The sequence below is a fragment of the Trichogramma pretiosum genome, unplaced genomic scaffold (genome assembly GCF_000599845.2).
Source record: "Trichogramma pretiosum strain Unisexual culture from Peru unplaced genomic scaffold, Tpre_2.0 scaffold16, whole genome shotgun sequence".
Taxonomy (NCBI): domain Eukaryota; kingdom Metazoa; phylum Arthropoda; class Insecta; order Hymenoptera; family Trichogrammatidae; genus Trichogramma; species Trichogramma pretiosum.
Genome location: NW_019641647.1, coordinates 1,807,337 through 1,831,781, shown reverse-complemented (window position 1 = coordinate 1,831,781; position 24,445 = coordinate 1,807,337). Strand labels below are relative to the sequence as shown.

Below are 24,445 nucleotides of genomic sequence, written 5' to 3'. Positions count from 1 at the left end.
CGTGGCTTAGGCACCGCCTGTTCTACCCTCCATCTCTCGAAGAACTTACACATACAGATATGCCCGCGCACTTACACAGTCTAGTTCTCGCTCTACACTTGAATGTTTCCAGCTACCTAAGAAAAAGTCAGTGCAGCTTCTGCTCTCATGTATGCGCCGATTGCAGCTCTTTCTCTTTCATTCATATACACTCAGTTTACAAGTATATACAGATATATATTATCAATTGAGTGAGCTTCCCATTATGACCAATTATGTTGTCGCGTGCGCGCAACTACTCTTCGCGGTACTATGCCGTTGATTTTAGCTCTTATTGTCTCTCTTATTTCTCTTTTTTCCACCCAGTCAGCTAAAAACAAAGAAGAACGAAAAGTGAGCTACGTATCGATATTATTATTTTTATTATTATTGCCGCTTTTGTACCCGCACACATATACCAGTAACCGTTTTTACTAATGTGACTTGAATAATTTATTTCGGTATATTTAAATGTTTTTTGACTTTTTTCGCTGGATCAACAATTTTAAAAATTTTGTATCTTTAATATTGCAATCGCTTATTTTTTTGTTATTCGTAGACTCGAACCTCTTTCTCGATCGAAACTTTCTCTCGAGTCCATTGAATATGAAGTGTCATTCATTGCTTTCAAGATTTAGAATTTCCGCAGATAAGTAAAACATTCAAATCGTATAACCACATGCCTCGAAACTGATGGATAATTTTTTTATAAAAAATTGGTAATATGACGAAAATATCAAATAGTCTAATCTAAAGAATCTTAATATTTTGATATTACGCATGGTTACTAATCAACAGTATGGCTGATCAAGTAATTTATATTTCCAAAAAACCTATTAATTTAAATTTATTGAAAATTATTTTGGGAACTTGCATCTTTAAAAGAAGTTAACGTCTTTCTTTCTCTGCATCTACGGTACTTTTACATTTATGCAAATATTTACCCAATCGCATTAAAAACAATCAATCTAGATTACACCACATTTTATCAGAGGGCCAGTAAGGAGGCAAATCGGGCCCCGCAGGCTAGTATATTTTGAGTACTCATATTCTTTTTTAACAATTAGATCATATTCTACACAACCAAATAAATTTTTTTTACGTCTTTGGTATTTATGAAAAGCTTTAAATATACTTTAAATTATAAAAGATTTAAATTTTTTTTAGAAATATGTTTTTAATTATAATACTATTAAAGTTGAAGTTTTTTGTCATAATCGCGAGTAATTTTGACATCTCTGAATCCATAAAGGTGATATTAAAACGTTTAAATTTTATCTGAAGCTTTGATTTGAAAACAGATGAATTAAAAATTTAACTGCTAAAATAGTACGTCCCCACTGTCACCATTTTATGCTCGTTTAATAGACAGTTTTGTCCTTCACTTCAGTTCACTACAGGAACGAAAAGTTTGGTTTGATAAACCAAATTTATTGGTTAATTAGGAATATTCGAGTTAGGAAATAGGAATTTCGAGGAATAGTTTTATATTTTGAGTACAAGGAAAGTGTAATTTGTCCCCCCATACGAAAATTTTCTCCCATTTTATATTAAATTATTAAATTGTTCAATTAATACTGCATCAATAAAGTTATACTGGTCTATTAATTTTGTTGCAAGGTCCCACAATATTTTTGAAACATTTATCGGTCTTGAAAAGGTCAGATGGTCTCCTTATATGAATGTGGTGTTTGTTTCAATTTAGTAATTTAGAAAAAAATGTAATATATTAATTAAAAGAACGAAGGATACAGGAGCAATGATAAAAAAGTACTATATCTTGACATATACATTGTCTATTATTAACACGTGCAGTTAACTCAAGGGCTATCATGTGGAACTGCTCGTATGATTATGTATATATAACGGTGCTGTACTAGACTCGTATCCATATAGGTTGCATGACCGCGAGGAGGCAATCTCATGCAGTCGGCAGTAGTCTATAGAATGATCTTTACAAGAGACCATCAAAGCTCGTGAATCGGCTCTCTCTCTATTCCCTTTTATTCGCTAGCTCGACCGCTGCACAGCCATGCCAACAAGGTGCAGATAGCGAGCCCAAACCTCCTCTGCGCGCGTGGAAGACTCGAGATAATAAAGTTGATAAGGCCTGTATACGCCGAGTATATAGCTGTATAAGTGATATCACCCCTTTCAATAGAACTTCTCCCCACTACTTTGGAGCCGGCGTGCAGCTATAGAAGGCAAAAGCACGGCTTCTTCTTGCACTGCCTCACATACTGCTATACGCTATATATATATATCGAACGTGGTGGTGCAGCGACGATAGATATCTCGACGAGCGCTCGTATATATAAATAGGGGCCGGCGAGCAGGAGAAGGGCGTGGTCTTCGATCTCATTGGCCACGGGCTCGGCGTGCCTCCGTCAAATAAAACCCAATCACTCGGACCAAAGGAATGCGCTCTTTTTCGCGTCGGCCCGTTCTCTTTCTCTTATATGTTATGTAGCCCTCCTCGCTCTATATATACGCCACTATAATACGAGTTTACGCTAGCGGCCGAGCGCCCGAAAGTCGAGAGGGGTTGCCTTCGAGCGCACCACGCCGCCTGAGCTATACACAGCTTGATGCGAGTATGATTTTATTGCAGCATTACCGCTGCATGTGCCTCCTGAAGAAGAGAGAAGGAGAGAGACTGAAAGAGAAAAGCCAGACCACCCTCTATTATTATTATAGACTTGGCAATTGCTGCCTCATGATGGTCTCGATTATGTGGAGCTCTGCGACCGAGAGTGACTTGCTGTATAAGAAGTTTAAAGCTTCAAAATGAAGTTTGTTGTGCCGTATTGAAAACTTTTGTTTTTCTATTCAAATTGAAAGTATTGGTACAATCCTACTAATTTTATCTATTATTAAGTAGTAAGTTTCATAATTTCTAAAAAACCGCCGACTTTATCAGTGCACAATAAATTTTGTAGCTTGAAAATTTGATTTATTTTTATGTAATTAAATTTGATGATAATTCTTTATTTTTTTAGTGGCTCAAGCTAAATCGTTGATTCAAATTAATTTATTAAGAAATTCACTCATTATATGAAAGTCGGACATTTTCATTAATTGAATTAAATCATTTTCAGGAAAAAATTCATTATCAAAGTCTATAATTGTAATTTAAAATAAAAGAGCGAATAAATTAATTTTCCACCAATTTGATTACGGTTAATTATTATTTACAAAATTATGAAAAAATTACTACAAACTTCTTAGCAAAATTATTAGAATTAGTTCCCATGATATTCTGATAATTAGGCAATCTAGTATAAAAGTATCGAAATGTAAGCATCTATTGATTATTTGAGTCAGAAGATTATTACTTTGATAGGTATTATGAGAAAGTACCCTAACAGTACTAAATTGAAATTAAATATTTCTATTAAAGCTGCTATTTGAGCACTACTTAATACCAAGTAGAATCTGTAATATCGATAAACATGTTTGGGTACAGGTCTGAAACTCATCGATTGAAAATACATCTTGAAGCTAAAGCAAATACTTATAAATAAGTGAAACGTAGGCGACGGTGTATCGTCGAGTATCCCCAAAACAAAATCGGATATATACTCAATACACTACGTATTCCCCTTCAAATCTATTAATGCCCCGTCTGAAAATGTAACATAGATACTATGCTTAAGGCTGTGTTGTATACGGAGGAGAAACCAAGAAGTGCCTATACAACACATCATCATAGCGTGTCGAACATTCAAATATTTATAATGTCCGCACGAAAACGAGCCTCTTAATACATACGGTGTTGTATATGTATAGGCAGATATAGATATATCCGCGCGCACGCTGAGAAGTTAGGGGTGGTTTATGCATAGCCTCACGAGTTCACGCTCAGCAGTGGTCTTCGCTTGGGAGGGGATGAGCTCTCGCGAAAGTATATATCTCCGTCTTCGTCCTTGGGAGCTCAGAGCCGAGAGCCAGTCAGATCGTTCGGGGGCTGCACACGCGCAAGCCACGGAAATTCCAACCCCCTATCGCAGTAGTAGTAGTACTAGTAGTACGTGCAGCGGTGGCATGCGTACTCGCATGTACACTTTGGACTTTCAGTCGAGCCTCGTGTCGTGAGCTGAAAGGCTTCGTCCTGACAAACAGCCCGAGCAGCTAGCGTCGTGCGCGACTATTAACATTTTTAACTTTTTTCTACGGTGATTTGGTGTGCAGCTTATTCTCAAGTACTCACTCGAGTTTTTAGAGTGTTGTGACGTATTTCATGCGTGACTCGCGTTGGTCTTGACGCGTTTTAAGTTATGAAGCTTTCAAGTTCGGACATCGTTTGCGGGGGTGTAGAACACGTGAATTATTTTACAGTTGAGTGATTAAATAAGGATCGATCGACGCAAGTAATATATTTAACATGGATATTTGTGTACGAATAAGTGTACTAGTTTGAAAAATCGAGGATTACTGTCCGGTAATCGCAGAAGCTAATCTATAAGCGCGCGCAAACAACAGCTGCAAGTGCAGCGCTCGATGTTTCCCTCATCGGCGGCAATGCTAAAAAACCTCCAGCAGAGTGCCATGGCCTCGCCGTCGTTCCTCATGGAAAATCTGCTACAGAGCAGCAATGCGAGCTCGGCCGGCGGGCCCGCAAACAACGGGGCCGACTTCACGAGCTTGACCCTCAACTGGGCGGCGAGTCTGGTGGCTCGTCAGCGGGAGCGCGAAGCCCGTTGCAGCGAGAGCCACGAGCTGCGCGAAGCCGACCACTCGGCCCTAGAGGCCGCTTCACCCAGACCCATCCAGTTGAGCCGGCAATCGCACGATAAGCTGACCGGCGCGGGCAGATTATCGCTGGGTGACGAGCCACCCGACAGCAAAAGCGTCCTGCAGCTGCAGCTCGTCGACTCGGATACGGACGCTGCTGGTAGCGCGCTCGATCGGCTCAGCGCCATGGAGAGACTATCGGAGCGCATCGAGAACCGCTCGAGCTCGGCCATGGACTCGAACAACTCGATGGACGAGGACCGAGGCTCCGGGCCGGAAATGGACGCCCCCCTCGATGCAGCGCCTCCGCCGACGCGCTTTGCCGATTTTGCTAGGCAGCAGCAGCAGCAGCAGCAGCAGCAGCAGCAGCAGCAGCAGCAGCAACATCAGCAAGAGCTCAGATTTGCCGAGTCTGCTCGGGAGGATCGACTTTTATTGCTCGACGGTGGCAGCAGGATAAGCGAGGAGACCTGCAGTTGCGGAGACGAGCAGTGCCAAGCTGGTCCAGCTTGTCGACGAATCCAGCAGAAAGAGAAACCCCAGCTCAAATTCAGCGTAAATGCCATTCTCGGTGGCAATCACGATAGACGACCCAATCACGGTAATTAACTTATACTTTGATTATTCTTACTCACAGGCTGTCGTATAAAAGTTTATTCTATCCTTTTGTTCCCGCAGTATAGTTGTGATTTTGAACAAATATATTTTTCATTATTACAACTTCAATTGTAAGCATATTTATTTATGCAACAATCATTACAAGATGGTTACTTTTTTTGTTTAAAATTTGATATCTTCATGGAAAAATATTCAAAATTGAATCGCAAATCGGAGTACAGTTTGAACTAGCAAGGAACAACTTCATATGAGCAGTGAAAGCGACGACATAAGGGCAAAAAAATTTTCTTTACCTCCCAAAGTGAATTTCTTTCCACTCATACTCAATCTTGCTTCCGTGTATACACATCATCGTTCTCGGATCTTCGAAGAAAAAAACTTCCTCTTCTCGACTTGAGATGTACCTATATGCGATCAAATCAGAAGTAAGCCAAGCAAAAAAGCGTCTCTCGGAGCTTTTATGCAGCTCACATGCAGGTCCATGTGTGTGCGTGTGCACGTTACGTCTTTCTCCATCTCTCTGCGCGCAAAACAAAGCTTGGCCACAAATCAGTGTCGCGCACAGACTTTGTCGCTCCCTAAATCTTATCCCGCGTGGAGTACGGTATAGTGCCAAGAGAGCGAGAGAAAGAGAGAGAGAGCAAGAGAGTATATACTGTCACCGCACAAGACGGAGCTTTTCGTCGTCTGGCATATCGCTATATGTGTGCGCACTGAGAGGGTGATACAGGAGTCGAGCGTCAGCTGGTCCGCCACTTACCTCCGCAGCCGCCGGATATTAAAGGCCTTGCGGCTGATTGTGCTCGCGCGAGCCTAACGCAAGCCTATGTGTATATTATACAGCGTATTAAGATGAGAGAGAGGTCGTATTTGACTTGACGATTCGACCATTTGCTATTTTATCACTTCAAGCTTTTGTAGCATCTTTCCCACATACAATATGTGTACACGTGAGACGAGTTTTCTACGTTTATCCTTGTACGTGCGTTTAGAAGCTATAATATAATACATCGCATTTACATTTTATTTAATATAAGTGTCTTTTAACTCGGTTGTAACGTGTAATATATATAATTTAAATACATAAATAATATCGGCTTGCGAACTAAATTCTGATTTCATTGAATTTGATGTATTTGTAACGATGGATAGTATCTCATTTGACTTTACTAATAACTCGACTGTCAATGCCCTGATTACTTGATTGATGCTTTCATTAATATCAAATATGCTACGTATACCATTTTACGAATATATAAACTTCCCCCTTTTGGTACGGGACGTTATGAAAATAATACGTATACATGTTAATTGAAATTTAATACCTATCGGTGGCGTCGTCCACACGCGCGCTCAAAAGCACAAGAACAAGCTCCAGATTCATTGCGCCATCGACGCACGTAGCAAGTGCACGTAGAAATTAAAATGTTATATCTTCCACCAACATTTACACGAGTGCACGCAGCGACGTTTTTGATATAAATGACAGTTATAAGTTATAAATACATGTGGCAGATGATATATAAAACGCTCAAATAGTCGGCGCATATTAAATTAATTTATACGTGGATGGAGCAGCATATATGCGGATTTGCGGAAAAATCTCAGTGTATCGAGCTTTTTACGATGACAGAAACAGATTTTGAAGAAAATATACAATGCACCTGTCCAGTTTTACAAGCTGTTAAATGCGTGTGATTCGTTCGTACGCTGCAAATTGCGGATACGAGCGATCTATCAAAATTTTAAATAAAAATAAAAACATTCACATTTGTAAAGCTCGCTTGAGCTTTTGAAAGGTCGAGCCTTTTCAATATATTATAGCTGAGCTGTTGAGCCACGATGCAGCTGGTTTTAATCAAACATTTTCAATGACCATAAATACACGCGATATATGCCGAACTGCTGCGCGCCTGTGTGCGTTATAATTGACACGTGGCTCTTTCACGTACATTTTCCATTAAATCAACGAGGAGCGTCGCAACTGTAATACACGCATGTAACATTGCTCGACTCAAGTCCTGTTTATAAATACGTTCGATTATAAAATAATGCATTGTACATTGTAATAATCTTATAAAAATGACAAATTGGAAGAAATTATAATATTTTTAAATAACATCGATAGTTAAAAATTGAGTAAAAATGAAAAACGAGATAAAATTAATAAATTATCCCAGTATACTTTGAGTCAATCTTGTTGAATTCAAGACTTACAGGGTTGCTTACGATGCAATTGTCAAATTGCATGAAAAGCAAACAGGCATCCTGACATGAAAATTACACGTCGATTTCTGTTGATCGAAACTCGCAGACTAGCGTAATATATACTCACACTCAGACTCGTCCCTCTCGTTGATGTGGGCGAGGATGTTTTGCATCGAAGCTTGGCTCGGCGGTGCGACGCGCGTGGATGGAGCACTGCGTGTACAACAAGACAAGCTGATGGTTCTTGTGACTGCATATCGTTGCAGCGCACTTATAGCAAATATGCATATACGTGTAGTGAAACGCAAAACAACACGCATACATATGCATATTTTCAACGAAATAGATGCACTGAAAGAGTGGTGGCCATGGAGCTGTATGCTCGCGAGCACTGCATATAGACCAATATATGCATGTATGCAAGTGGACATACGCAACTATCAGCTCTTTTTCACGCTTCTGGCTTGCTTTTTCCACCCTCGCCAGCTTGTCGTTGTCGTCGATTCGATGCGTGCAGTTTACGTACAAATGCGTGCGCCTCCGTGTCCAAGCGCGTTATATAGATGTCAGTTGCATGTGTTGCCGTTGCTATATAACAGAAATGTCAAGCTTAACGGGATTTTTTCCTTGTCAATGTGGATGAATGATATAGTCGAGCGTGCGTATAAGCGCCTGGAATTATTCGAGGTTTCGTCGCGTGGTCATTTAATTGCGTGAAAAAAACTGCACCCACCAAGCCGATTTGTTTGAAGCTTTAAAATGAACAACTCATTAAAAGAATTAAAGTTGAATATTCATAGGAAAATTCAATTTGATCTCTTATCGAAAAATAAAACAATAATTATTACTTTTCATGGATTTGAAAAACGATACAATTAGTATGAATGACTGCAAACTGGTAGTAACGCAAACATATTTTTCATCTTCTCGCAATTTTGCGGATGAAAAACGTCAGATTATGATTGGAATACGGACGTCTCTTGGAGCTTATTGTCATCCTCAGCTTTTCGGGGTATAATTTTGACAGCATAAAACATAAATTAAAAGCGTGTCATTAATCATCGATAAGTTATATCCTCGATGGTCCCCAGCTAAATCTTCAAATACAGCACTGGCAGCCTCTACTGCAAGAGATCACTCATCTCCGTTTCTTCTCGGTATTTTTGTGCTTGCGAAGTGTAAGTGCATATGCGATATAAACAACTGTACACGCTCGTGCACGCCAACAATATGAGCTATAGCGCGTCAAATACTAAGACAACCTGCGTTATATGAATGTACGTACTTACCGCAAAAGGGAGCTGCCCTATTATTCTCTTTTTAACCTCGGTACGCAGCCACGCCCTGCGTATGCGTGTGTGTGTGTGCAACGACGGCTGAAAATAGCGAAATGTTGAACGCGCGAGATGAGCACAATAGACTTCGGCTCATGACGCTCTAAAGCCGCGCGCGTAATAAGACTCGGCGCGTATACATATGCACTCTATTATACATGTGCCTCACACATATATTTCCCATAAAATACTCATTGGATTTTATCGTTGTTTTTTAGTTCGTGGCCGGCCAATGATGGGCTAGGTACATCTCCGCCTTCGAGCTAAACTTGAGCCAAATGTTGTTACAGTTGCTCGTTTTTCGTCGCTTTTTTTTATCCTGAATATAATATAGCGTGTAGACACGAGTATCTATATATACAAACTATTCGGTGAGAAAACTCGTTTTGGATTTTTTACGACGGGTGGTTGCGCGCGCAGCCTCCACTCTTCCCTTTATCTCCCTGTCTACTTCTCTCGGGCTGCTTTTAATGGTCGAGCATGTAAATTCAAGGAGTTGGGCGATATCGCGTAAGCTCCCCTCCAAAGAAGCAGCTTGCGCGCTCATATTTTGCATATAATGCGCAGGATAATTTAGATACGTACTACATGCGAAGACAATATGGCGAAGCTTGGCCTCTGTCTCGGACTTATGTATTCATGCGGTCTTGAATGAAAATCAACGAAAACCTGAATGTTACCTACGTGAGGCGTATATGTGCAAGTACACGCAAGATTAATGATGCCGATGCTCTTTCAAAGTTTTACGCCAAACTTCAGTCACTCGATGAGCATTACGAATTCTTTATAGACATGTTTATCCACGAAAATCGTTAGTAAATATTTGCATAGCCATTAGTTGAAAAACTCAGCGGCATAATGGACACGCAGATTGGGAAGGTTGATTAATTATTACTCGTGCGAAGAACTCGACTTTGACTGCTCAATCGAGTGACAATCAAACGCATCATGTAAAAGCTGCAATAAAGAGCATGGATTTGAAAAAAAATCAATTGTCGCATTGGTTCGAATACGTCTTGGAAAAGATACAGCAGAACCGCAACTCGATGCCCAAAGAATTGTGAACGACCAGTCGCATTGACGAGTTTTGCCTTCGAGCATTCTGTGCGCGGATATCGAGTTATTTTAAAGGATTACAGGAGCTCGCCTCGAGCAGCCTTGAATATATTGTATATATTTATTTTAAATAGACTCGGCACAGCTCCAAATATTTTCCCCCCGCCTCGATGTAGATGCTACGTTTCAACTTTCGCATCGTCTTGAATTTTTACAGCTTGATCCGCTCGACGTGTACGCACACAATTAGATTGTCTTTTCGGTGATATGAGGCGTGAGCATGTTGTTTTTATCGTTTTCATCATCATTATTATTATTTAATTTTTTCATCTCACTACAGTCCCTTGCTGAAAATGTTTGCTTTAAGTTGTTTTCGTTTGGACTTAGTACTAGCCTTTTGTATGACGAGCGCGTAACAATGCAGCGATGCGCGCGCGTGACTGAGCTATGCATATAGTCTGGCTGCTGGATGAGTTATTTTTTCTTTCATTTTATTTCACGAGCGGTTGCACGCGGCGCCGAGCGCGCGATGATGTTTTTTTGATTGAGCTTCAAAATAAACAGTAGCTCGAGAGCAATGACGTTTTATTGGATGAGAATACACTTCTTTTCTAGTGATTGTCATGAATTCGAATGATTTTTATGCGCATTTTGCATTTGTGAAAAAGAAGCTAGAATTTTCATGAAATTCAATAAGATTTCACATAATGTTTGAAGTTTAATTGCAGTATCTTTAAAATAATTTTTTGTGTTTCAAAGTAACTCCTCACTAAATCTCTTAATTACCACGAACATAACAGTGATATATTAGTTGGTATATTTGCATTACTGCATAGGCGCGCGCGCGCGTCACGGCGTGAGGCGTGAAAATTAATCGTTTACCTTGGGTATAGTTCTGGAAAGGATCTTCCTGTTCGTTAGGCTTTATGTAGTTGCTCGAGTGGAAGGACGTCGAGAGATGAAATACCTTGCCATTTTCCTTTATAGTCCTACGAAGAGAGAAAGAGAGAGAGAAAGCTTGAAGCGCCTTCCAAACTGCTGGTATACGTATTACCGAGAAGCACTACACTAGTAAAGAAATTTAAATGTTTAAGCTTGAAATTATCGGAAAGACGCAGACAAGTCAAAGCCATCACACTTATGTAAATATAACAATACAATTAGCGAACAGCAAATATATAGTTTATATTTTTTTATAATGTGAAATTTTGCGTATGTCTTTGATATGTAATTATGCACTGGTTGACGTATTAATTATTTCTATTGCCATATGTGACAAATAAATAAATGAATCAAAATAACAAATACTATTTTTTCTCAACTTTTTCATCTATGTTGCAGAACACTTTCAGGGCATACCTCCAGGGGCGTTGCCTGCATTCTTGCACAATCTTCAAAATTCAACGGGTTACAGCATAGCTAAACCTATACCGAGGCCAGCTGCTTACCATCCACATCATCCTCCTCATCCAGGCCATCATGGGCCGCAGCAGCATCACTTACCACCCAATGCTCATCATACCCTGCATCAACTACTTGGCTGTCGAACTCCTTACCTGACTGGTTAGTATATTTAATAGTATAATTACAGTTAAATTCGATAGAGCTAGCACAATTATCGTAGGAATGTTAGCAATATCTCGATCATTTGGATACACAGGTCATCCTGCATAAATTCTAATTTTTTTAAATTTGGCATCTTCATTATAAACGAGTTGATCGGAGGTGACCTATTGATGTGATCACCGCGACCAAGATTGTGTGTGACCGCTTGATACTTCGAAGGAGTATACACTAACTGGGTACTGTAACTCAATTGGATACCTTTGAATGTTAAGAAAAGTCGAGGCATTGTTAAAAATATGAAGCGTCAGGAGATGTAAAAGGAAAATATTTGAATACTTAAACTACATGAAAAAGACTCACAGAAACGACTGTAATATTTCAATGAGAAATCAATATTTTCAAATTTTAAAAGGTGCAATGATATTATAAGAAAACAATACCACATCTGAATAATTAAAAAATAAATTCCTTTTAATACGATATCAAGCTAACTAATTGATTAATAAAAAAATTTGATAGAATTCTGCAGAAAATCTCCAGAAAAGCTAAATGAACGCGAAAAGTTATTTGGCTTTTCATTTCTGATGTGTTTATGCAATGGTGTTATGTAGTTTTTATAGAGATCATTTTGGCTTTTTTATTCTTTTTTTTCTTGGTTGAATTTTGTAAAAGTTGCACTTTAACTGCTGTTCTCATTTTATCTTAGTTTAATACAAACATTGCACATTATCTTTCAATAAAACTAAACTTTTATATTGTTTCGAGTGTACCTGACAGATTAAACTTTTACATTTGAGAAAGGTTTTTATGAAATATTCCAGTCAATCACAGTGCATGGAAAGGCATTCTTCATGCGTTTTAAAATTATTTTTTCGAGCAGTATTCTAAAGAAATGAAAAAAAAAATTGAAATAAATAAATACAAAATTTATAATGTAGAGCTGATAAATGATTACCAAACAAGCGGAGAGTAGAAATAACTCATAGCTCAAACGGATTGCTATCTTTTCATTATTTTCATCAAAATGTCGAAAGGAAAAATATGTGAAATTCGACACGTCCATCAAAAGCATTTAAAGTGATTGCTCGTTGACGAACGTGGATGCGTTGCAAACGGCTCTATATTATAACTATATCGAATCTCATATTATATATTCTCGGAAAGCGATCGCGTACCTTCATATAAGTTCACGTACAGATACGTGTGCCTGCATACATACCTATATCGCTTTGATGGAGTATATATGTATAGGACCAGAGTCATCTCTGGTAAACAGCCTGAATAAGCTGTCGTGCGCGCGTGAGCTCGTACATAATGGAGGCGAGAGCTTGCGTTATTGCACGTGTACACGTATATACGAAGAGAATGAGAGAGAGAGAGAGGCAACAAGTGCGTGGAAATATCATCACGAGCTGTATATAGCAGCGGCTGTTGCTGTTGCCTACAGGAGCTTCGATGATACAGGAATACTACCATGCACCTCTGCGAATGTATGCAAGCTCGCATTGCCTCGATTGACCGCCTGCATACGTGCGAGCTGCTATTGCGTGAATGCAAACTAAACGGCAGCAGCACATCCAAATGGGAGTTTCGCACTTGTATAAGCATATTTTCAAAGCAAACCATGCCCATCGAATCTGTAACTTTTTCACGCTTACACGCATTGTATTCTTTTTGCCTGATCTGCTTCGTACGCACAAAGCCGTCAAACTATTTCATCGGCAATTTTGCTGGCGATCAACCTCGCTATATTTTTCGATTGTTTCGAGATTCAATTTATAAATATATATGTATGTGAAAATTGAAATATTGTATTGTATCCCTTGTAGTGGCAAATCCAGGTGGAGGCAATCACCAAATTCCTGGCAGCGGTGCCGGATTCCCGAGTGCCATGCAAGCAGCGAGCTTGGGCGATCTCACGGGCATGAGTCTGGGCTTTCCTTGGGCCGGCAGCGCAAGAGGCAAGCCTCGACGCGGCATGATGCGTCGCGCCGTCTTCTCGGATCATCAAAGACGAGGCCTCGAAAAGAGGTTTCAGGTGCAAAAGTACATCAGCAAGCCGGATCGCAAAAAACTCGCGGAAAAGCTCGGCCTCAAGGACTCACAGGTAACATATATGCCATACTAACACCCTTTGTGAGTTTATTTGCTTACTACAATGTATCGAAGCGCATGAAAAGTTAATAGTTATAGCTTTATATGCTCGCAGTTAGAGTTAGCTCGTCTACGGTATTTAACGAGCTCGAAAGAGTAGCAATAAAGCTCTACGCTCGGATCGCATTTAGCTGCCATTACGCTCCCATTCACTGACTCGAGCTGAGGACGACTAATATGTTGCTTTTCACGATCGTACGTATACGTGTACGTTTATTTGAAATAAGTCCTTAGCGTACGTTTACGCAGCATGTATGGAGGTAATTTAAGCACTTTAGCTAGCGCGATAAACACGTTTTATTTTCGCCTATTGACAATGAAATTCGTACAAGCATCATTGTATTTGACTATGATGATATTAATCATGAATTCAGAATTAGGTGTCGAAATTATGACATAGAGATTAGATACAGTATATGGAAATTATATATATACGTATCAAATACGTCGACTGAGCGACCATAGTGAGCAGAAGTCTAATCGTCCACTGGCTAGTTAGTGCCTCCACAGTTCATTAGTTCTCGGACACCAGACAGCCCAGGAGGTTGCCAGCTCAGCCAAATCTGCATGTCATATAGTCGAATCGTATGCACTCGCACTCACATAAACACATATCATACGCTACATGTATAATAAGTACATTGTATGTATCAAGCAAAATTATGTAGCGGTGCATTACTGTGCAAGCACATGCAATTCGTTCATACATGATATGTAGATCTTATAGCGCCAAGGAAAATAGATATCTTGACAAAGTTGAAGTAGTGATTCGAACGTTATGATGGTTTTACACTGATGGCTTAAACAATATGGATTAACATTTTTGATGTGTAATATAGTTATAAGACTTTATCAAGAAGTAAAATATCTGCTCAACGGTTCGATTTCATTATTTTTGGAGCATTAAATGAATTCGTTGCGAAAACTCAATTGACTATGATGCCTTGAACAAAGACTAATATAGCTATCGCGCAAACTGCCCTCTCCTCATTACCATGTCCACCAATGACTTTCAATGAAGTACACAGCCGTTGCTCGATGTTTCAAGTTTTCATTAATACGTTTAGATCCCAAGGGTGCGATATGACAAAACTTTCCGCTACGATAGAAAATAATCTGGTTGTTAATTGTGCAATGTTTCGGTCGTTTTTACTTAAACTTGAGCTGTTAGGTAAACAACAACTGAGCGATAAATCACGGCAGCGCAGCTTAAATTATTGTCTTAGTTAATGGGTACTTGTACGTCCCATTAATCTCTCTCGTGTCATATTACGAGGTTTAATTAAAATTTTGAACATATAAGTAGTCAACAAAGGCTCACATCGAGTTGTACAGTTCCTGATTAAAACAGTCATTAGAAATACAATAACTTCTATACCAAATGTTTCAGGGAGCAACGGATGTAAAATAATTACTTATCCACAATGAGGTGTCTGATTAATAAATAATCAGCCTGAAATCACCTCTCGTACATCCAATAATGCGCGAAAATTGTGTGACCTACAATGTGTATACCTCTACACATCACGTAGTAGTTGACCGCACGTTTATGCGCAAATCCATCATTTTTCTTCACCATTGAGTATGCAATTATGATATTCCTGAACGCATCGAAATTTCGTCGGCACATGATATCTGTATACACAAGCAGTAGCCATTTCTGACTCTTTGATCGAAATTGAATTTAATGAGGCTTGCCCGGCCGCACGCTCATATGTTATTAAACACGCTATATAATGTTGCTGGCACAATATATCGTGCTTCGTGCTATGCGTTTTCCGCGCGAAAATTAGCCCCCCAAAATTGGTAGTTCATTACGGGCGCGTACGCGGCACGGTATTTTGTGCTGCAGCTACGCGCACACATTATATTATTCGCGAAAACGCGTCATGAATTTCACTGCTCTCGGACGTTATGCGTCGGGAAAATTTAACAGTTTCGACGGCCATGATTCCTCTTCATTTTACATCCGCTCACGTGTCAGGCGCATGAAAAAAGTCACTACGGAGATGCGCAGCCTACCTACCTTATAGGAGCGATAATTACTCGGTGGAAAAGAAATGAAATAAAAAGTATGAGTAGGGGGAGGAAATAGAAGCAGTGAGACGTCAAAGTTAGGAAGTAAGTATAAGAGATGAGCAGCAGTAGGAGTACGCCTCGGGGCTGCTTCGCCGTTGTCTTTCGACAATTTAAGCGCAGGAAAAGAAAAAGTAATCGGAGTCGACGGGTCACGTCAGGCTTGTCAAGCTCACGCGCAGAGCTTTAAAATGCGGCGCGCGCGCGTGGCTGTGTTATACGCTCTTAATTTGCGCTCGTGCGATATCCGCTCCGCAAACAGTTCGAGTCCGCCCATACAACGCACTTTAGCGAACGCGTTGGATGCTTACTCTTCCTTCCGGCGTTTCCATAACTTTAAACTCTCTGCCTCTCTTGGCCCCCCCTTCTACGGACAAAAATTGAACTTTTTATTTTCCGATGCTGCGATTTTTATCTAAATTTACCGAATACTATTTAATTATACCCTTTAAAAGTGGCTTGACGATCGTACAAGATATACATTTTCGTGGTTTATGAATTAAATGACCTTGATTGAATATACTCGAAGTTGTTGCTCGAGAGAACCAAGCAAATAATAAGAGAAACTTGAATTGTACAAGCAGAAGAAAGTAAATAAAAAGTAATAAGTGCTTCCCCTCGGTCGAGTATCAATCGGAAAACATGAAAAACGAACTAATTGCTACAAATTGATATACGTAGGCAAGAACGTACGCATATAGGTATACGTAAGCTATTGACATTGTATCTATCTGTCTGGCTCTAGAGAAGGGCGAAATTTCCTCCCTGAACCTGCCGGCTCAGGTTGGCTTTATAGATAGCGGAGAGTAACACGAGCCCTAATGGTCGATCTATCTGCCAAGTGTCAGTCTCAGCGTTGTATCCTGCGGGTCGTTGTCGATGCCTCTGCTGCTGCTGCCGCTGCTAAGCAAGGTCGAAGTAGGGTTGATTTCATCTCGCGCTTGGTGGCCTTTCCAAAGCGGCTGTGGCTGTGATTGTGAGATTTTTTTTGCCACGACTGCCTTACGTGCGCTGAACTATTCTCGGTTTTACATATTGAAAATAGTCATATAATGTATTGCCATAAAATGTACGATTTGGGCCCGAATAATAAAATGACACAGATTAGTGGAAATTGGGAAATCGAATTGCGACGATGAATAACAATTATTCAAGTTTTGACAAATTTATTCATGCAATTTTTATCATCCGAGTACGTTTCACAAGATGGAAAATTGGATTAAGCCGCACTCGCAGCCTTATAATTCTCGAGCTATGATGAAATATTTTCAGTGCAGCTCAGGCGGTGTGCGCACATCTCCATACCCATGTCATGCTGCATATTAAAAACAAAGGGCTGCTGCTGCGGTGTTGGTGGTATGGTCTCGAGAAACGAGGAAGGAACAAAACATGAATACAACGGCCCGGCAATATTAGGTATAATGCAGTGTTCGCCGCAGCGCCTCGTGGTAACAGCAACGGCAATCTCTGCACATCTCTTTCATGCATTATGGATCTTGGCGAAAATCTCATCTTGAAGCTCGGGTCGCTACTGCTAGTGCCTCTGATGCTCCAAGGAAACCATGAATATACAATAGCTTGGCGTCGAGATGATGCATATATTGATTTCTTTTTCTCGCAAGGACCAAGTTTAATCACACTTGGCGTACGAGTCACCTGTAATAAGCGAAAATAGTTCACTATCTTTCGGTCCAAGATAATCTTTCACGCTTTACTTGTGTAGTCAATCAAAAGTTTTTCAAATTTGTGGAGGTAAAATTCATCGACATCAATTATGCTGAAATGATTATTAAAGTTATTGTAAAATGTCGCAATATAACTTTTGGCGTCGCTGTACGACACGTCAATAAATCAAAAGCAAAAAACTGGAGCTTAAATATATAAGTGAAATTGCGCGTCCGCGTGACAAAGACAAAACGCCGTGGACGGAATATAAAAAAAAGAATATAAGAGGGCAGATCGTGAGTAATACGTACTATGGTATCAAAGAGCAGCAATTCGTACATTATCGAGTGAATATGCAATATGAAAAACTCACACATATATATATATACTATACACGGTAACTGCCGCTTGAGAATGCCATATATTCGCACATATAGGTATATGTACTGTCAATTCTCGGTTATCTCTCGCTCGATGTCGCCCCTTCTTACTTGAAATGACTGTGACCACTCTGTGAACCTTCCTTTATGCTCGGTCAAAGCATCCTTTTTTATTGTAACATTATAAGTTCGTGTGAGTGTTGTTTCTTCAGCTGCATATTTATCCGTGGCGCGAGTCGAGCTTTCACATTTGCATTGCTACCCGATTTGCGGAAAATCAATGATTGTTATTCGATGTTTTTCTTTTTTCTTTTATTTTTAATTTTCTTAAAAAATTTTCACTCCCATATCCAGTATAGTGATTTAAAAAAAATAATCGTCATGTTTTCACAGATGAAACTGAACGTTTATATTTAAGCAAAAAAATCCGAGAGATTTAGAAAAATACAGAATTGTTAGAAAAATGTTTCTAAAACATTATGTAGTCAAAACAGTACACATTTTTGTCAAACTATATAAGTCACTAATATTATAATTATTATTCAAAAAATTGAAATGATAAAATGTGTATGTAGAAGCTTAAAATAAAAAAATTTTCTCGCAGACATATGATATACCTAAATATTGGAAAAACGATGAATATCAATGATTCTAAACACGTGATCCTCACTCGCGATCATCTCAATTATCATGATACCCAAATATTTTCCTAAATAGCATCAAGTCTACCATTCTGTCATTTTATCATAGCTTTCTTTCACCCTCATATGTGGGGGCAGTTACCTTTGCTGCTACTTGTGACTGGAAAAAGCACTAGCAGCAGCGGCGTTGGAGGCGGCACAGCCTGCGCGAATCCATGTTCTATGTTATTTATATACATATATAGATATATACGTGTGGCGGTAGTTCTCCACGACGTCATAATCGATCGTCTTTTATTAAAGTGCGCCAGATGGCGACGGCCCTGACTACTCCTGGGTATTATATATATATGTGTATGTGTATATATCTATACCTACGCACGGAGTCCTGAAATCGCCTCACCGTCTCTTTGTATAGTAGGTAGTGCCTCCGCGCTGCTAGTGCTGCTGTTGCTGCTACTGAGGATAAAAGCCAACCACAAAAGTGCGTCTCTCTTTTTTACTTCACTAGAGGAACGAGTATTTTTTCGGCCTATGCGTCAATTGTTTTTCTTTTTACGCAGACGGAAGTTCGAGTTGTAAAATGTTTTTTCAATTTATGATTGCATGCGAAAAACGTCTTGTTTTTTCAATGGGCGTACAAATGGTTAAGCGTGAAATTTTCGAAAAATGTTGCATATTTTTCGAAACAGTTGGTGAGGCTTTTCACTCAATAATTTTATCTCATCGTCCTCGTTATCAAGTACCAAATTGCTTATCAATCATAAGCCACTAATTGATTTGAGAATTATTTCTCTCTCTAAAAATTTAGAAAACATATCACTGAGTACAGCCAATGATTTACCGATTGCTCATTCCTTGAAGCCTTGTTTTTAGCTTACTTCGTGGTAAGGAATTTACCGTTGTACGATCTTCCGGCTGTATATGTATGTATAGAATCACGAGCCACCCCTTGGTGGTACTTAAATCTTTATCCAACATCGCCACAAGTGAATCGTAACGGCACCACGTGTCTTGGTCTTGAAAATAAAAGGGCAAAACGATTAGGCTCGGAACTTTTGGAAAAGTTTACTTATGAATTTGCGATTGCATCTTTTCCATGGTAAAAGCGAGCCTGTCTCAAACGTAACTTACGTATGTCTCTCTCATCCTTTTCACTTTACTCACCAAGAGCCATTAAAAAAGTTTCATTGGACCCGAGAACTTGGTTCGTCGCAATATAGCACTCAAAGCTTTTTTTGATTTATAAGATGTACGCCTGCGTGTATTAATGGAGGCTAAAAGTTCGGTTTATTGATTCATTGATAAGCAATATATTTTCCAGTATCTATTATACATACGTTTAGCATTTTGCCTGTCAATTAAACGTGCCACGAACTCAAATCCAGTCGAGAAATCGTATGCATATGCGTACAAACAAGTAGAAGAGATTTACGAACAAATATAATATCGATGCTGAACTATAAGAAAAGGCAAACGTTCGAATATTCGACATTAGACTGTCAAGCATATATAGTAGGTATATAACAATATACGAACGGGTGTGTTGGTTCTCACGTACACATCGTAGCATATAATTTCGAGATCACGACAAGCAGTTTGTAGGGGGTAATACTGCGGATGTCGAAAATCGGATAATATCCTTGGCATTATCACCGCAGACACTGAATCGCAGACGCGTCTGCCGCTGCCGCTGCTATTGCTATTGCTTATGATCTCTTAGCTCGCAGTCAAATGGCCTTGTCTGCTTACGCGTATATATGCCAGTCTCAAAGATGCGGTGTATACACACGAATTCGAGAGCAAATGCATGCGGCCTCCGAAGCAGCTATGAAGTGGATAAGAGCGAGTACATCTTGCGGTTAAAGCATAGCAAGGGTATGCTGCGCTACGACAAGCTATATACCGGTGCGCGTATCGTCGAAATTCAATTTTCGATGCTCGCTTCTCTGCGTGGCCCGAAACACGCACTTTGCCCTCTCCTCTCTCCCTTTCTCCGTGCCACGCTTATATACATCCAAAGCCGCAGCTTATTCCGATTGAATCGTGGCATCGCCCGATTGCTGTATGCTGCGACGCGACGCCTATTCGTGCTCTACACATTCGCTACGAGAAGGCATCTTGATTGACAACGAGATCGAAGCTTGTTTGACTTTGACTCTCGAGCTTTATGGGATATGCGATATAATGTGTGCGCCGTTAGCGCAATGCGTGAAATGCGATCGGATCTTTTTCTCGCTTTTCCTTTATTCTCCCGATAAAATTCTTTCATCAATGTTCGAAACATTGAAGATTCGCTGTGCATCAAAATATCTAAAAAACGAGCAAAGATTTCTTTCTCAAAGAGAGAAAAAAATTAAAATCTTTAAATTAAATCATTAAAACTGTTCGCTGTCATAAAATTAATTGTTTGACAATAGTTTGCGAATTTTATAGACTTTTGCGGTGTACAGGTAATGCTGCATTATTACTGGTCCACGCGCGAGCATAGTAGGTCGATCGGTAACTCACGCTGACCTGTCACTGACGGGATAATCGATCAAAGCTCATATAACTTAACTGCAAGCACGCCTCGTATCTAATTGCACGGCACTACGCAAAAAGCTCTCACGATAGTATAACCAAAAGATCGAAAAAACTATACTGCGCGAGTCATACTGTGTGCATATCGCAGCGATGATCGATGCTGTGATGTTCGCGTAATGTTTTCTCGCAATTGACCATATAAACTTTCGAAATAATTCGAACTGCTTCAAATGAAATTCCACGAAAGTCGAAACGAATACATATGCGCAAGTATATCATGAGCCGACTATTTAGCAACTTACGAGACAACGTTTATGTATGCATACGGAAGTGGAGAGGAGAGAGAGAGAAAGTTTAGCAAAGCAACGTTGTATGGAATGAAACAAACCGACGATGAGAGTTTTAGGTGCGAAAACCCGAATATGCGTGGAAGGCGCACTCGCAAGCGACAAGTTGGTCTTATACTCTCTGGCTTTCTCACACGCAGCAGTAGCAGCTTCATCGCGACACGTCGGTATAACTCGGTAGAGTGTATACACAAGGAAAACTGAATCTTGGTAGGCGCGCAAGCGCACGAGCATGCAAGTGTGTGCGCGTGTACGCGCATGTTTGCCTTCGTGTGTGCGAGGAAGCGAGGGGTAAGTTGGCTTTGTATATAGCCCATAGGGAGGGTGTTGCGCAAGGCGCGCCCGAGTGTCAACTGCAGCAGTAGCGTAACAGCCGAACGCGACGCCTATAACTATGTATATAATAATATATATAAAGAGAGAAAGAGAGTGAGGTGAATACGCGTGCACGTGGTGCTAGAATGAAAATTCGGAAAGCAGTTTAGGACTAAATCAATTTTCTCGCGTGCTTTGTTTCATTCGTTTTCTCTTCTCCTCTTCTGCAGATTCTCTCTTCTCTTCCTTTCTCTCTTTTCGCACCTATAATGGCTTTTTCGACTGCCCCGTCATACGATGAAGCTTTTTTAGCAGTTTGCTCGCGTCTAAGGGAGATTGAAATAATTTTCAGCTCTTTTGTGTCACTCGATCTATAATATGTATGATAATAGCTTGCAGAAACTGTTGAGAAATTCGCATTATCGAATAGCAATTTGACGGAGACAAATGTACGTTGGAGGGTCGATTCATCGCCGCCTCTTTTAACCCGCTGTTATAGATTTAATTTTAAACGATTTCATTTGTAAATTTAAGGATTTTCACTCAAGGTAAATGGCAATTATAGTCAGTTACTTTTATTTACAATATTTCAACGTTCATTTAAAATTTTGTGAAAATATGCCGATTTAGCATAATTTTACAAAATGATGATGCAGCAAGCAAAAATAGATATGTCAATTACTACTAGAGCATGCAATACAAACATAGCTAAATATTATTTTTTGCGCAACAAATACCGACAGTCTCGAAGAAATTCAATCATCTTTTCCTTCTCTATATAAGCGTGTGCTCAGCCAGTAAAAATCACAGTATATAAGCTAATCGCATTAAGCACCGCTCCGGGACTAGCAATTTCCTTTCACCAGTGCATACGCACAGACTGATATACGTTTTTGCGCTTATATGTACACACACACACACTCATACACGCTCACACTTAAATGGGATCTGTGTATATGTAGAGAGAGAGAGAGAGAGAGAGATAAAGAGAGAGAAAGAATGAGAACAAGCGAGTATAACACAAAAGTAATGGCTAGTCATGAGTATAAACGCGCGCGTGCGATTGACACGCACTCGTTAGGCACAGCAGGCAACGGGCATGCATAGACGGCCGAGTATATATACATATATAGAGCTCGCAACCCTGCGGGGTAGTATGATATCAAGACGGCTGCAAGCTTGCGCTCTCCCACGAGTGCACTATTGTATAATATACGCGTGCCACCCGAGTGTGCTAATATGCAAGGGTAGACTTTATGCTCGTGAAAAGAAGGTGCGTGCACAACGAGTCAGTGATTTTTCATAGTATGCGAATGTCTTGTTTGCTCAATACTGCAACTCCAAAATGAATTAAATCCTCCACATTCCCATGATTTAATCGGCATTAATATTTGATCGCGAAAAATTGTTATGATTGTACTTTAGAAACGAGAATTCCATTTTTTTGCTTTAATAATTATTATTAATTTTTTTTCAGGTAAAAATTTGGTTTCAAAATAGGCGGATGAAGTGGCGCAACAGCAAAGAGCGTGAATTGCTCGCAACGGGTGGATCCCGCGAACAGACCTTGCCGAACAAAAACAATCCTAATCCCGACCTGAGCGACGCAGACGCCGACCGACAACGCATGGATCTGAGCGACGCCAGTCCCCTGACTAGTCCACAGAGACCGGACGATCACAGCGATAATGACGATGACGAAGAGATCAACGTCACGTGATGAATTCGTTGCTACTACTCCGGGCTCTTTTCATAAAGATATATCTTTTCATAAAAAGATGATTCGAAGGATACAAACAATGCATGATCTTTAAGTAACAAAGAAGTTGAAGAATAATCGTGCTCGAATGGAGATATATTTTCAACTTATCATCTGTAAATAATTGTACATTTGTTTTTACCATACAGTATTTCGAAATAGTTTGCTCGATTAGAATTTCTCTTGTTTTCTGGTATGATTGTAACTCCTCTAGAAATAATTGAAAGTCAATCAAACCTTTTCATGGTATGATCGAAAATGTAAAAATTGTAAAAAAAAAGTTTGGTCAACATTGGAATAAAACGCCAAATAAATCGATTAATCTTTAAATACTCATCTCTAACTTAAAAAAGGTATGCATGATCAAACGAATCCAAAGATTCGAGATGACTTTTTGAATAGTATACGAAATATCTGTGATAAGCTGAATATTATTATTCACGTTAGCCGGTAAACGTATGCGAGAGTGTGTGATTAAATAAAACGAAAGTCAGTACAGTAGTTTAAAAAAAATGTTAATAACAAATTGAAAATTGTCGATTTTTAATTCACGATCGATTACATTGACGAATATCACAAATTAAATGCTCAGAAAGATTGGACGGTTGGTGTAAAAAAATCGCCGATTGTTATATCCAGGTAGCGGTAAGTGGAATACTTATTTTGAACTTTTGATCTTTTAGCATTATACGATGCAAGTTAAATTAAATCATAAATAAAACGTGTTGAATCTTTTCTAATGTAAACCAAAGTAATAATGAATATTTGCTATCTATAAACTGTAACATACTGTAATTAATTAATTTACGTATTATTGAACGGTACCAGCCGATATAGGGCTTGCAGAGAATGAATTGAAAGATCGGTCCAAGATCGATCGATCGGTACATTTTAGGAAATTTGGTATTGTAATTATTCTGTAATGTATTTAAGCCAAATATATAATAGTAAAATGTATGTAATATATCATTAAAATAAAACACTCCAAAAAGTAATACAACACTATTTAAGTTTCATTTCATTTTTATTAAAAATCTAAAAACTTAGC

The 24,445-nt window shown here is 39.5% G+C and overlaps 1 protein-coding gene across 1 annotated transcript; it reads left to right on the top strand.

Moving 5' to 3' along the window:
* Nucleotides 1-4,115: 4,115 nt before the first annotated feature.
* On the top strand, nucleotides 4,116-24,354 carry LOC106658333 (homeotic protein antennapedia). Its single transcript, XM_023459856.1, has 4 exons — nucleotides 4,116-5,353; nucleotides 11,310-11,531; nucleotides 13,364-13,641; nucleotides 23,116-24,354. Exons 1-4 carry the CDS (start codon nucleotides 4,519-4,521, stop codon nucleotides 23,356-23,358), a joined length of 1,578 nt encoding a protein of 525 aa, XP_023315624.1. The 5' UTR covers nucleotides 4,116-4,518; the 3' UTR covers nucleotides 23,359-24,354.
* Nucleotides 24,355-24,445: the final 91 nt, after the last annotated feature.

What these genes read in the sequence shown, in the direction of transcription:
- LOC106658333 (XM_023459856.1), top strand. Translation starts at nt 4,519, where the DNA reads ATGTTTCCCTCATCGGCGGCAATGCTAAAAAACCTCCAGCAGAGTGCC. An exon ending in CGATAGACGACCCAATCACG is followed by an intron (nt 5,354 to 11,309) that starts GTAATTAACTTA and finishes TCTATGTTGCAG; the next exon opens with AACACTTTCAGGGCATACCT. An exon ending in TCGGCCTCAAGGACTCACAG is followed by an intron (nt 13,642 to 23,115) that starts GTAACATATATG and finishes ATTTTTTTTCAG; the next exon opens with GTAAAAATTTGGTTTCAAAA.